Consider the following 15515-nt stretch of genomic DNA (forward strand, 5'->3'; position numbering starts at 1 on the left):
CTATTCATTTTATCTGCTATGCTATCAGAAATAACACTGGAATACTAAATTACTTCTTTATACAATTTAGGTCCAAAGACCCTACAATTTTGCTTAATTCTGTAAGAAATAAAAATTCCAATTGCTTCCTGGGTTTTGTGGTAAGAACTACGGGCTGAGTCTCATGGACCTAGCCAGGAACACAGCCAACCACAGAACACTGATAAGTTGGGGTAAGAAAACAGAGCTAATGAGACTGTCTGGTAGAGGTCTGTACTACCCAGAGGCTATAGAGGTTTCCCACAGAACCATGAAGGCCAAGAAAGTGATTAACTGAGTGAATCTGGGGCAGAGTGCAGGAGAACAAAGCATTTTCAGAAGAAGCACAGCATACCCCCAAATTGAACCAAGTGCTTTCTCTCCTTTAGTTCATATGCTTGTCCATTTACTCAACCAAAATACAGTTTCTCTTCTATTCCTCCCCCGAAATGAGAACAATTAATGCAGATGCCAGGAACAAATGGGGCTTTTCAAGAAAATGGTAATGAGCATAGAAGGGATCTTAAGGGTGTGAGCCAGGAACTTGAACAGCAATGTCTAGAGTAAGTCTGGAAGCACACAGCTCTGGTGGTTCAGCATATTCTGGGACTCAATTTTCTTTTCTTTATTTTTTTTTCTTTTGGTTTTTCTCTGTGTAGCTTTGGTGCCTGTCAGCTTGTCATGGAACTTGCTCTGTAGACTAGACTGGCCTCAAACTCACAGAGATTCTCCTGCCACTGCCTCCTGAGTGCTGGGATAAAAGGTGTGCAACACTATCGCTTGGCTCTCACGTTTCTTTCTTATCTGGACAAAGCATTAACTGTTCCTGGAGCTTTGGTGTAAATAAAAAATTTACACCACTCTTCAATGAAAATATAATACTTTATAGGATTAGAGTTGGGCGGTGCGGGCACAAGACTTCAGTCCCAGCACCCAGAAGGCAGAGGCAGGCATATCTTTATGAGTGAGGCCAGGCTGGTCTGATCTACAGTGCAAGTTCCAGAACAGTCAGAACTACACAAAGAAACCCTGTCTAGAAAAAAAAAAAAAGGAGTGTGTGTGTGTGAGAGAGAGAGAGAGAGACAGAGAGAGAACGCTTATGTAGACCTTGGAAATTCTCACCCGAAAAACTGTTTATAAAATAAAAAATTTTGTAATATCAAAACAATAGTTCATGACAGATTTAGAAAAAAATAGTGGTTGTGGTGTTGCTTTTACTAGAACTACAGGTAAAGAGCAATGGTATTATTTTGTTCTGTGATTAATTACCATCTTCAAGGGAGAACATGGTGATCTAATGATCTGTATGTAGTTGTACTTGCTTTTTAATAAAGTTTGGCTTTTAGAAGATATTGCTAGCTTAATGGCTTGACCCAGAGAAAATTATGAAGACAGTATTTCAATATACTGACTTTTAAACTATGTCAAATATAGTATTGGAAAATGTACCCAGCATACTAGACACACAATGTGCAACATTCATGTCTATTGCTATAGTGTTGTTAGTGACTCAATACAGATATATTACAAATTAGAAACATGTGTCGGGTGGTGGTGGCACACACCTTTAATCCCAGCACTCGGGAGGCAGAGACCAGCCTGGTCTACAAGGGCTAGTTCCAGGACAGGCTCCAAAGCAACAAAGTGAAACCTTGTCTCAAAAAACAAAAACAAACAAACAAACAAACAAAAAGAAACATGTAATATTTAGGGATAATTTTTTGTCTACTTTCTTTTTGAAACAGGGTCTCACTCTGAAGCTCTAGCTGGCCTGAACCTGCTATGTAGATCAGGCTGACCGCAAGGAGTCAGAAATGACCTGCCTCTGACTCCCAAGCGATGAGATTATAGGCCTGTGCCACCATGGCAGGCTTAGGTACGAACTTTTTATGGTATGCTCCTGCCACAAAATATAAAAGGGAAAGAGAAGAATATTGAAAATAATTTTTTTTACAATTCTATGCCTAGAAAAATTAAAAAAACACATATATCAGCAACAACCTATCAATACATGACACTCTCTATCTGACAGAACACATATATCAGCAACAACCTATTAATACACAACACTCTCCATCTGAAAGAATCCAGAAAATAACTCTGTGCTAGAAGTCATGTTATAAGTTCACTCTGCATGAGTCAGATTTATGGTTCTTACTCTTCTTCAGTGGACAGCGGCCAACTGACATAACCATCTTAGTAAGCAGGACGATAACTATGAGCACGTGAGGAAATATTAGTTTAAATACTGCTTTTTCAAACACCTTCACTAAGTAACCAAACACTTAAATATGATTTCTATTATTAGTATTTAAGAGCCAAGGATCCTTCCAATTAATTATGGCTAATGTTAATCATATTAATTTCAGAGATCAATTTAATGGCTAGAAATATAGCAGTGGAGCCAGATAAGCACATTGAAGGCTCCGACATGGCACGTATCAAACTTGTTTTGAGTCATTAGCATTTAATTTCTTTTTTTTTTAATATTTATTTATTAATTATGTATACAATGTTCTGTGTGTGTGCCTGAAGGTCAGAAGAGGGCACTAGACCTCATTACAGATGGTTGTGAGCCACCATGTGGTTGCTGGGAATTGAACTCAGGACCTTTGGAAGAGCAGGCAATGCTCTTAACCACTGAGCCATCTCTCCAGCCCATTAGCATTTAATTTCTTAGCAGACCTTAGAGTTTAGTTCTAGGACTATAATGCCTCAGATATTTACATCAAATTCCCACATTTTAGGATTTATACATAAAACTGATACCAATCATTTTTTAAATTGCTGCCAAAAAATATTTTAAAAGCTATTTGCTAATAACTGCTTCCTAATTTTAAGTCTTACTCTGACCATGATCACGTATTACAAAAATCTGTTTATTGTACCAGTAGTGGGTACAAATTATTTGATAATGATCCTCTATCACCTCAATAATCTAGCTGCCCCTAACCCTGGAAAACTGCCAAAGTACAGAAATCTTAAGGCAGAAAAGCTCAAAGGGTAGAGAACTCAGGCAGTTTCTCTTTGGTATTTTATTTAGCAGTACAGACACAAAAAGGCAACTGAATATAGTAACTGTCCTACTTGAACTAGGACAGTACACCAAGTGACCCTACTGTGTTCTTTGGCTCTTTGGTGGAGATAATTCTATCCCAAATAAAATGTAGTATGAAAAGACTTTAGCAGTAATAAAAATGTCGAAAAATACTTATTTCACACACCTGTTGTTCGAGGTCACAACTTAGCTGCTAAGGTGCAAAGGTCAAGAACAGAACTGAAGTGTATGCTATGGAATAACATTTGTAAGATAAGGCTGCTGCTGCTGTTTCTTTTTAAAATTTACTTATGTATACAGTGTATGCCAGTATGCATGCCTGCGTGCCAGAAGAGGGAACCAGATCTAATTATAGATGGTTGTGAGCCACCATGTGGTTGCTGGGAATTGAACTCAGGACATCTGGAAGAGCAGCCAGTGCTCTTAACCACTGAGCCATCTCTCCAGCCTGGAAAGCTGCTTCTTTCATTGTTCAGAGCATACAAAATAGAGCATGCCATCTTACTCAATGTCAGCAAACACATTTAGGGATAAGCATTCTGTTAAAACAATAGCATTGTTTCTTACTAAATTTTTATTGATACTTCATTTAATTGAGCTTTGATTTTTTTTTAAAAAAGACACTATTTAGTCAATAATCTGGTCCATATTATTTAATACTGTGCAACTAAAAATTACAAAGCATGTGAGATCTTATTTTAAATATGTTCTTCTCAAAACTGGAAATCTATACTAACATACAAATCAATCATTCCATTTCTCTCTGAGAAGTAGGCCATGAAAGCAAACTATGCACACCACATCCTCTGTGATCACACATGACATTTATTAGATGGATGCCAAGGGAGAGTGCAATCTGAAGCCATGGGATTATTTCATGCATGTGAAAAGTTAATGAACTTAAAAGGATCAGACTCAAATCCTTAGTCTCATGAGCATCACACGACACCATGTTAACCTGCCCAGATGGTCGATAAGACCATGGAAAGAAAAGCACTAAGAAGAAAGACAGCCTGTATTTCCTGTCTTAAGGTTTCAGAGATGATGCAGGTTATGAAATTCTCACATCCTGAAAAAGGACTTCTTACATACCTCATCTCTTAATCACAAAACTGCAGTCATCTGGAGTGAGGACATAACAATCAATTACTATAAGCAATGTCCATTCTGTGGAGTTCATAGCTATCTGGAATGACAGCTATACAAAACCAGAATTCAGTGAAAAGTAACACTTTAAACATGTTCACAGCAAGAAAAGATGCTGGGGAGGCCTCTTAGTAGTCATTGTTAAGTATTAAAATGTTAAAGACGTACATTGGAATATGAGGAGAAATTTGATTATCTCTTCTGGAAGTTTGCAAGCCTTATTAAAGAAAGATGATGAATGGATCAGGAGTGATATTCAAAAGCAATTCTAAGACAGGTACAATTCAGAACTGTTAAGGTATTCCAGAACTGAGTACACTAATGCTAAAAATGGTTAAAACAAAACAAAATAAAACAAAAACCACTTGCATATAGTTTGCTGGGATTTCATACTAACCATTAGAGGAGGTAGTGATGCAATGTGTTGGAACTTAAAGTACAATGTCAGCATTAATTGTAAACAATTCTGAAACATGTATAGAACTTTTCAGAACACATGTAGTGAAAAAGAATTAGATTTCATATAAAATTAGATTTGAAAAAGCAAAAAATAGAAATATTTAGTAAATTTACTCAAATGAAGTTTAAATGTTACAGAAATGAAAAATATTAGAAATTATACACAATAAAAAGTGAATATAAATTAGCCAACTCCAAGAACATTTCCAGTTAAACATTCATACAAATACATATTCACCTTTTTTTCTTTGTATATGAGTAACACATTCATACAAACATATCATGAAGATTCTGGCAAAAAAAAATTCAGAGATGCTAAAAATTTCTCAAGTTTAAAAAATGGTGTAGGATATATTTCAACAATAACATTCTATGTGAATGTAAACCCCTGATTTAATTCCATGATTTTATCATGCCAGAAGCATGGTTGTTTTTAATTTTTTAAGAGATATTGGTATTATAACACATTGGCTTATCAATAATTAAGGCATTTGTACACAGTATCAGTGTGGACAAAAAATTTTAATATTACTTATTATAATGTTTTAAACTTTTGAAGTCTTTTCAACAGAAGAAATAGCTGCACACATTTAAGTGTTTCTTCATAAAACACAACAAAAATTAATGATTGGTCTTTGTAGTTCCTGGTAAAAGTCCTGTCTTGTTTTGAATACTATAAATGATATTCTTATGCAGGAATGAGTTAAGACCCAGAAGTTCTTGAACAACCCTACCAAACGGCCATAATGGTTCTGTGTGCAGCAGGGCGAACAGTCTTCATAGTGCACTTTCACCTCATTGAAGTTGAAGTTGCTCCTTCCGGATATTTCCACTTCAATGTGAAGTACATTGTTAGGATTTCATTAGTGGCTTTATTATGTGGCTTTTTAAAAGAAAAAAAAATGTTTTTATTTCTTCCACAGTTCACAGTTCTCAGGAGAGACCTACTTTTGGAAATCATATAATCCAGCGCTGTTTGAACAGCCAAATACTCTTTAGAAGATGAAATCTCTCAATGCAACTGCAATAAATAAGCATCTACATCCTTAAAGGATAAAACAAAAACATTCCATTAGTTAATAAAGCAAACATAAGCACACATAACCCTCTTTCTTTTCTGTTTTTGTTTCTTAATTTGCCCTAGATCCCTTTGTAACCTTTAAAAATAAGGAAGAAATCTTATTCAAAAATTTTATCTGCATTTGTTTATTGCAGGGCCTGGCATATAGTGCGTGTTCAAAAATGCTGAGTAAATACTAAGTGAATGTTTGATTCCTGTGCTCAAACAATTCTGCTTCGCAGTTAACATTTGCAGCAATTCTGTAACGGCTATATAAATCAAAACTTGAAGAATATATAGTTTGACAATATCATTTCTCTAATTTTTAAATATGATCTATTTTTATTTCATTTTATTTTTTTTTATTTTTTAGGTTTTTCTAGACAAGGTATCTCTGTGTAGCTCCCTGGAACTCACTCTGTAGACCAGGCTGGCCTTGAACTCAGAGAGATCTGCCTGGGCATGTGCCACCACCACCCTGCTTATTTTTATTTTATGTGTATGAGTGTTTGTTTGCATGCTTGTATGTATGTGCACCATATGTACACATAGTGCCAAAAGAAGCAGAAAAGGTCACTGAATCCCTTGGAACTGAAGTTACAGAAAGCTTTGAGCTGCAATGTGTGTACTAAAAAGAGAACCTATGTCCTCTGTAAAAACAAAATGTATTCCTACTCACTGAGCCAGCCACCTCTCCAGATCCACTCCCCACCCTACAATCATCTGTTCACATTTTTAACCTGAAACAAACCTGAAAAAAAAAAAGACACAGTAAAGCAGTCAAGGACTGCTGTGGTGCTGTGGGAAAGGAGGCCACTGTCATACCCCAGTGGATAGCTCATAACATAAAAACAAAACCAAGGTAAAATAATATAAAAGGACTTAGAAGAGGCAGGGTGATTGGAGGTGGTGGGAGGATACGATTAGTACCAGAATGTACTATACACATGTATGAAACTGTCAAAGAAAACATTTACTTTTAAAATGATATATTAGGAACAGATATTGTAATGAAGACTTGATTATCGATCTCACATTGAAATTAATTACTTAACAATTTTCAGTATTACTATAGTATCTTAAGGCCATGTTTATAAGAAAGTTTTTTGTTTTTTGTTTTTTGTTTTTTAATAAAAAGAGAACTGAAGATAGTCAGGCTTGGTAGCATATTCCTCTGATCCCAGCACATAAGGGCTGCAGCAAGAAGATGGTAATTTCAACATCAGTGTGGGCCTCATAGTGACTTAAGGAGAGCCCCAACTGCACAGACCTTGCCTTAGCAATCATTAACATAAAAAAGTGAAGTTCTAAGGAAACATGTTTTCAGCTCTACTACGGTCTTCAGAGTAATGCATTTTGTATACCTTAAAAACACTAAACAAACAACTTCAGGGAAATAGAGTTCTGTTTATAAGACTTTCATCATTATAGATTCTGAAGGGTACTAGAAAAGATGAATTTGAATAAAGCATGACTATACACAAAACATTAAAGAAAAACACACTGAGTCAATAATCAAGAGGAAAAAGCAGTGAATTAAAGAATTCTAAGGCATGGTGGCACAAGCCTTTAATTCCAGAACTTGAGAGGCTGAGACAGGTAGATCCCTGAGTTTGTGGCCAGTCAGGTCTACAGAGTGAGTTCCAGAATAGCCATGACTATACAGTGAAATCCTGTCTCCAAACAAACAAACAAAAAGCATTCTTGCCAGCCATGGTAATATACATTTTTAATCCCACCACTGGGGAGGCAGAGGCAGGAAGACTTCTGTGAGTTTGAGGCCTGTTTGGTCTACATAGTTTCAGGCCAGCCAGGGCTTCATAGTCAAACACAGTATCAGAGAAACAGACAGAAAGGTGAGGCAGAGGAGGAGCAAATGGATTAGGGAGGAATCTGCTGAGTATAATCACAGAGAGTGACACATTTAATGCTTGGTGTCATTTATTCCTTTTTATATAGGTATCCAAGGAATGTTTCATGAGTCAATGATATAAAGATTTCCTTAATTCATTCAATGCTCTTATTTCCTGGTAAATACCTACTCATAACAGCAAATGCCCAGCAGTAGGTGGAAATATTTTTTACCACTAATTCTTTCTGTAATTATACTATCAATGTCCTCTAGGAGTTTAAACATTAAAATCCAACTAGCAATGTATTGTATCTTTTTCCTGTAAGAGATAAGCATATTAATACATATCAATATTAGATTCATGTCTAGTTTTTAAATTACGAATATAGATTACCTTAGCTATATTACCAGTATATCCTGGAACCAAAGTAAGATGGCTTTCCTGTTCCCATAATCCATTCAATTGTTGCTTTAAAATTTTAATATTTCTAAGAGTAAAAAAAAAGAAAAGAAAAATGAGAAAGCAAATAGTACGTTTTTAATTTATACATCAGTAAAAAAAAATACACTAATTCAAGCAACTTCTTAAAGTTGTACATGCCAGGCATGGAAATTCAAGCATATTTAATTACAAAAGTAGATAAGACAATAAATAAGCAGGTATTTGTAGCATGTGAACAATCTTCTTGGATATGACAGAAAATTCTGTGAGTCTACAAAGATTATAGAATTTAAGAGGTGGTTAGGGAAGAGAAAGTGTGTGTTTTCAAGACTGTCTTTTTGTTTCTTTTAATTGTTCCACTATGCCTAGCTTGAATCCAACTCATCTGTTTACAATCCTCATATTTTTAAGCTAAGACAATACTCAAATCATGATGATTCTAACAATTTTCAGAGAGATCAGGCAGGATACTTCCATTTCCTACTGCACCAAAGGCAACTCCTTCCTTCTCCCTTATTGGTACAGGGCACGTGAAGGTTAAACTACTGCTGGGTTGCTTTCCTTCTTGAGGGAATGGCTGAGGTAGGTATGCTGTCTTACACTCTGCACTAAGGAAGGTGGCTGAAGACTGCTGAGTTTGAAGGCAAGTCTTGGCTACACAATGAAAAGCCACAAAATAAAACAAACAAAAAGATAAAAGACAAGGTTCTGGCAGAAGAGATATAGGGAGTTTAAAGGTTCTGTGTGGTTTTTCATAAATAAAAAGTACCTCAGTTTAATATTCCTCTAAAAATGAAGAGAATAAAATTACACAATGATGATCATGGAATAAACTCACTATGTTATTTAATTAAGATACTTTCCCATAGAAATTTCAGCATGAATTATCTTTAAAGCTATACGTACCCATCACTTATAATTTCTGATTTAGATGAGAGTTCTGACCACCACCTCTTTATTACTGCTTGAAGCCAGTTTAGGCCAACTATTACATATCTGAAATGAAATATTTGGACAGAATTTGTTTTCATATAACAAGCCTTTAGAAAAGATGACACTCTCCCACCTAAAAGTTACCACATATACACATACTTCTCCCTTAAGAAAAACATATTTCAATACTTTTATGATCTTCACAAAACCATAGAACTTACACAGCTGTTCTTAGATGCTTTTGTAACTATCCTTTATTATCTACATTTCTTTCCTAATCGGACTATAAACTCCTTGGAAATAGGAACAACAGGGCTGGAGACCGAGGACTCAGTGGGTGAAAGCACCTGACACAAAACCTAACAGCCCAGTTAATCTCTGCAATTAACATAGTGAAAGAGAATCAACTCCGACAAGTTGTTCTGTCCCCCGTCTGTATATAGCCAGGTTATCATATATGTCCCATGTAGCCCAGTCTCCTTCTATGTATTCACAAAACACAGGATCAAGAATGTTGAAAGAGAAAAAGGGGGATTTAGAGTAGTACTACTTACTCTTCAAATTTGCTTTGAAGTAAAGACTTTACTAAAGGCAGTAAGTCTACACAGCAGCCAAGTGAGATATATTGCTTTTCTTCCTGTAAACTAAAGGAAATTCTAAGTTATAAAATATGAGCTGATTACAATTTTGTTTTTCCTTAAAGTTTACTTTTTTTTCTGAAAAAAAAATACTGTTTTTCTGTTTTTACCTATTGGTTAGAACAGGAAGGCAATCTACCACAACTCCAAGGTCTTCTATCCTGCAAGTACAAGACAAGACACCATTGCTTATATTCATGTACAATTTCCACCCTTCTTTGGAGGCATTCAACATTTAACAAACAACTTCAGAATTCATCGTGAGTCCAGGACTGAGGATATATATATACACACACACACACACACACACAGAGAGAGAGAGAGAGAGAGAGAGAGAGAGAGAGAGAGAAAACGGAGACAGAGCTTGCTTTCCAATGCCTGAGTAGGAGGTGGCAATGGAACAAAGGGACAAACAAGTAAAATACATAGAGCAGGACACTAATGGTAAACACTACAGAGGAGAAGAAAACAGAAAGAGGTGGAAAAGGATGAATTACATCTTTTAAAGAAAGTACTCAATGAGGTATCAGTTAAGTATCAGGAAGGGAGTATTTGAGAGACTTAAATAAAATGAGGAGGTGATGCTTAAAATTCGGAAAGGCTTTGGTTTTTCTTTTCAAACGGTAAGTTTTCTACAATTAGTTTTACAGTTAAGAAAAGAAAAAGTAGCAGCTTTTTTCAATCTGATATGAGATTTCTGTATTCTCATTAAATTTAAATTGGTGATGAATGTAATTTAAACTATATTGACTCTCTGGATGCTAAATACAATGGTTTAAATTTTTAACGAATAAAAACTTTTTAAAAGAGTCACTTTTTATATCTTATTAAAATTATTTATGTTAAATAAAGACCAAAAAAAAAATCACACTCACCTCACTAAATAAGCTACAAGCTCACTTATACTTCTCTTTCTCCAGAAAGTCAAAGCTACATTCAATCTCAAATTCCTGCTGAACAGAACTTGGGCCATTGTCTCGTGGTCCTGAGACACCTGAAAGGCAATCAATCAAGTAATCATCTAATGTGTTAAATCATAATGAAACATGACACAGCCTTTTTTTAAAAAAAAAAAAAAGAAAACAGTCTGGTAGACACAGCTTTAAATTATATAAGGGGAACTCCTTATTCTGGTCCTCAGAAAGAAATATAACAGTTTGCAGGGTTGAAGAGAAAATGAATGACGTGAACAAATTTAGGACTTTTTCTCGCCTCCCCCTTGCAACCAATATTCAAAAATCTGAGTAAGTTATTTCTAGCTGACCCATAAACCCAAGTCTTAATTTTATGCATGTGAATACAGAAAAAGGCAAGGATATAAAAGGGTTATTATCAAATGAGCAGCATGAGAAAGGAAGTACAAACCTGAGTTATGTCTTGTTAGAAAAGTTGGAAATGTACCATGTAAATGAATTTTTAAACAAAGTAATATATGGTATTCAAGACAAAAAAATGAATACTCTACTGGCAAAACTGTGTGACATCATTCTCCAGAAACAATTACAGCTACTAAACTGGAATGTGCCCTCTAAATCATGCTTTAGACAATAAAAAGTACATATATCAAAAGTTAAAAAATTATATTTTTAAAAGCTTTTTCTTTTGACTATACATGAACATATGAAATCTACGAACATTTTCAATGCTAAAATACATATTAGCTTCAGTTAACAAAAAAAAATAATAGCATAGTTTACTCTATTTTTGGGTTTTTTTATTAATACTGTTTCTGTGAATTTCATGATGTGTGTAAATATATGCATCTGTACAATTACTTTCCTAAGAGCTCATCTCACAGCTAGAGGAGATCGTGGCAGGTTTGCTGAATGAGGTCCCCACCAGGCAGTTCTAAGAACCCAGCAAAATGTGACTGGATAACAGCCTTCAGTGATCTACTTTTTAAGACAAAATGTCTTTTCCCCCTTTAAGTTTTTCCTTGCCAACTTGTCATTTTGAGTATTTACAGTAGCCTGTCAGGCATTTGACTTTACTGGGGGTTAATCTGTACAACTGTCTTAGGGATGATTTCAATGGGTGACTGATAAGAGAATAACACAAGGGGGCAAAGAAAGCAAGAACTTCAAACCAAACCAAAGCAACCTAGTATACTGTACATATGAATAAAATTAAGCTATAATGACTTACCTCAGAAAAGAAGCCACTATACTTTGATGACGGGCTTTCTGTCTGTGAAGAACCAGGATCACTGGTGTTAACTACAAATGTTCGACTATCATGGCGTAAATTTTCGGGCAGATGGCCTGCACAAGCCAGTTCATTTTCTTTATTTGCCATGTCACAGCCCCCGCTTTTAGGGGACTGCTTAGCTCTGTAACAAGGATCTGGAAAGGGATGACGAACTAACTTTCTGTGATAGAGCACCTTCCGCAGTCTATCTGGATTTTTCACAGCTTGTCCAACTGTTCTGTAAAAAGAATTTATTTCTTAAATGAAAAAAAGGAAAAGGCACAAAAAAAATTTTAAATGTGAATTTTAATTGTGTACATTTTGCAATTGCAATTCACTAAAATTAGAAGATAATAATCTAAAAAGTCAACTCTTATTTTGAAGAGGAAAATAAAAGTTACAAACTAACTGGACGGCAATGAAAAGAAAGTGCCAAGTTACAGGAAATGAAAACAGAAAAGGGCAAGAGGTGCTGTTTTTAAATTGAAAATTTAAAGACAATTATGGGAACAAGAAAATAAGAACATTTTTGAGACATCTAAGCTTTTTCTAAACAACTGAAATTTATTTTCCAGCAAATAAAAATTATTCACATTTGAATATTTTAAATTTATGTATTTTAAGCTGAATCATGCGTAATTTTGTGTATGAAAGAACACAACAGAGAAAAATCTCAGAGTACAAAAGTTTCCAGATCCTTTGGGATCATTATCATTTTTTCTTCTTTGCTTTCTCTCTCACCATGATAAACTGCCTCATCACAGCCCTGAAGGCAACAAGTCATAGACTGAAGTTCTGAAACCATGAGCCAAAGGTTTCTCACTATGTGGCTTGGGCAAAATCTGCATTCATAAAATCCTGTTGCAAGTAGTAGGAATCAAGGCATACACAACCACAACACCCCCCCACACACACACACAGTTTCTTCCCTATAAAAAGTCACAGTACTGGGAAGTTAACTAAAAAAACACGCTACTATAGAATATTTTACCAAAAGAAACATGCTTTCCAGAACAAACAGAAAAATTATGAAAATAGCCGTTTCACAATTTTATCAATTTCTGATTCTCAGTTTAACAGAAGACTGTTTATTTTCATTTCTGTCTCCATTTGTTCTCTTGTATTTAATTTTATGCTATTTCTGAATAACTCATTCTGTACACTTGTAAAAGAGTAGAAATGGACAGGGTGAACAAGGACTTCAAACACTCCCTGTAAGGGCCTCAGAGAGTCCCAGGTCCTCGGGTCACACCTTGGATACAAGGTGTTTTTGGCAACTCTGGAATGCATGCCATTTTTACTACTTTCTGGCTACACAACCTGAGCAAATCACTTATTTCCTGTGACTATTAGTATTCTCTTCACTGTTTAGGAATAACGGCATCTATAGAAGAGTCTGGCACAGAAAAACTGTCTGACAACAAGTTAACTACAATTATAATAAAAAGAACAGTTATTTATGTCTTTATCTCTAATCACTTTCAAAAATTTCCTCCAAACTTTAAAGAAGCTCTTACCGACTTATGTAAGCAGCCAACTGTTTTGGAGATTTCTTAACCTAAAAATCAAAGCAAATAGTGGTATCACATTCAGTTCTTTAATAGAGTTATGAAAACTTTATGACTGATGTCAATAATGCAACGTAAAATTCAATAGGTTATTTTCAGGTCAATGTTTTCTCTGTCCTAATACCATGGTTTCAACCACAAGGTACACTACTGCATTTTGTATATATGGAAAAGCAACATATCTACCACCCCCTTTTCACAATACTTGTATTGAATTTAAAAGGTGCTAAATGAGTCAGTTCAAATTTAATGTGACTTAAAGCAAATTATTTCAGTGCCATTAAACCTCTCAATGAACAAAATGGATCACTGAATTCCTTGTCACTAAAACATTTATATTACAGCTTATAAAAACAGCAGACTTGGCTAGGTTGTGGTGGTGCAAGTCATTAATCCCAGCACTGAGGAGGCAGAGGAAGGCGGATCTATGTGAGTTCAAGGCCAGCCTGGTCTACAGAGTGAGTTCTAGGACAGACTCCAAAGTTACACAAAGGAACTGTCTCAACAATAAAATAAAATAGCATGCTTGATAAAATCTTCTTATAACTTTAGGAATAATAGTCATGCATCATTAATTCTATTTTATCTAAGAAATTAAACAGATCTGGTAGTTTAAACGTCTTACTTACCTCCTTCATGTTCTTACTAGTGAAATTAGAGATCCTCTTTCTAGGAAGATCAATAGGATGATCCTCAATACTATTAGAAAAGTTCCGTTTTTTAACATGGTGGGTGTCAGATGCCATAATCTCTTAAGTGCCTAGGAAAATAAAAATAATAAATAGAAAATTTAAAAAGCAAAGAACATGATCTTTTGTGCTTTTTGCATGTATGTACATACATCAACAGCACTCGGTGGTGGTGGCGCACGCCTTTAATCCCAGCACCCAGGAGGCAGAGGCAGGTGGATCTCTGTGAGTTCGAGGCCAGCCTGGTCTACAAGAGCTAGTTTCCAGGACAGGCTCCAAAGTGACAGAGAAACCCTGTCTTGAAAAACCAAAAAAGAAAAGAATAGAAAAGAACCAACATGGGCTTTACTGTTTGCTTGCTTCCTTCTGAGAAAAGGCCTTGATTTGTAGCCCAGGCTGGCTTCGTATTCCAGAGCCTCCTGGCATCCTGATTGTTGGGGTTAGTATGTGCCAGGACTACAATTCTATTCTATGAAAAGCATAAACCCAGGTTCTTAGAATAATATCAGGTATAAATGCAGTTGAAAGAACATATTCTAAACAAGAGTCATATAAGAGTTTATATGCTAAATTTTGAAACCTTCTTTCTTTCACTTGGCTCACCACGGCTTGCAATCAAGCTCATTCTCCAAGGAGATCAAAAGATGATTCTTTGGAACACTGACCGGTCCCACAGTAAATCATACATACAAATAAACCTATGAGCACACACATATACATATCCCTTAAAGATACAGATATAATGGTAGTAAAAGTTGCCAAAGAAGTTTCTGTATCTAGTTTACAGTGGTGCTTATCTATCAGAGATAACAAAACCAATCATGAGACCCAGTCTGAAAAAACAAGGCAATGAAATATTGCTAGAAATTTAAAAATAGGATATATTAAGACTAAAACAAATACACAAAGAAAAAGAAAAAACTCAAATATGTAGGGACATAGAGATGGCTCACCAGTTGAGAACACTGGTTACTCTTCCAGATAACCTGGATTCAATTTCCAGCACCCACATGGTAGTTCACAAGGTCTGCAATTCTAGTTACAGGGGATCTGACATCCTCTTCTAGACTCAGTGGGCACTGAATGCATGTGGTGCACAGACATACATGCAGGCAAAGCACCCATACACACTAAAAAATTAAGACAATCCAAAACAAAAACCTTAACAGAAGTTGAAAGAGAAATTTGAAGTTATCTTCTAGAACATATGGACAAATGATAAAAAGAATCAGAAGATAGGCTCAGAGGGCCCATCCAAACAAAAGAAGTACAAGGAAGAATAAAGAGAGACCAATTAGAAATCAATGACAAAATTTAAGAAAACTATACGAAACTAAAGGTCACAAATTTTCAGAGGAAAATGGCTCAAGCCAAGTCACAACAATAATGAATGAAAGCAAACCTAGATGGTACATCTTCAAATTTCACAGAATTAAAAATACAAAAAAGAAACAACAAAAACAAA

General features: G+C 35.4%; 1 protein-coding gene across 3 annotated transcripts in view; it reads right to left on the reverse strand.

The window, feature by feature from the left end:
* Positions 1-3714: 3714 nt before the first annotated feature.
* Positions 3715-15515, reverse strand: part of Katnbl1 (katanin regulatory subunit B1 like 1) — a 39265-nt gene continuing 27464 nt past the window's right edge. The window contains exons 2-10 of one of the 3 annotated variants that reach the window (XM_087911312.1): positions 13991-14121; positions 13311-13351; positions 11752-12031; positions 10482-10600; positions 9717-9767; positions 9523-9612; positions 8942-9031; positions 7988-8081; positions 3715-5726 (exon numbers count right to left, since the gene is read on the reverse strand). In XM_087911312.1, coding sequence (XP_087767438.1) covers positions 5694-5726; positions 7988-8081; positions 8942-9031; positions 9523-9612; positions 9717-9767; positions 10482-10600; positions 11752-12031; positions 13311-13351; positions 13991-14107 — 915 coding nt within the window. In that variant the 5' untranslated portion in view covers positions 14108-14121 and the 3' untranslated portion in view covers positions 3715-5693. The other 2 variants (XM_087911311.1, XM_087911310.1) reach the window with 2 other exon arrangements.

Source organism: Myodes glareolus, chromosome 10 (assembly GCF_982192425.1).
Source record: "Myodes glareolus chromosome 10, mMyoGla1.1, whole genome shotgun sequence".
In the NCBI taxonomy this organism is placed as follows: domain Eukaryota; kingdom Metazoa; phylum Chordata; class Mammalia; order Rodentia; family Cricetidae; genus Myodes; species Myodes glareolus.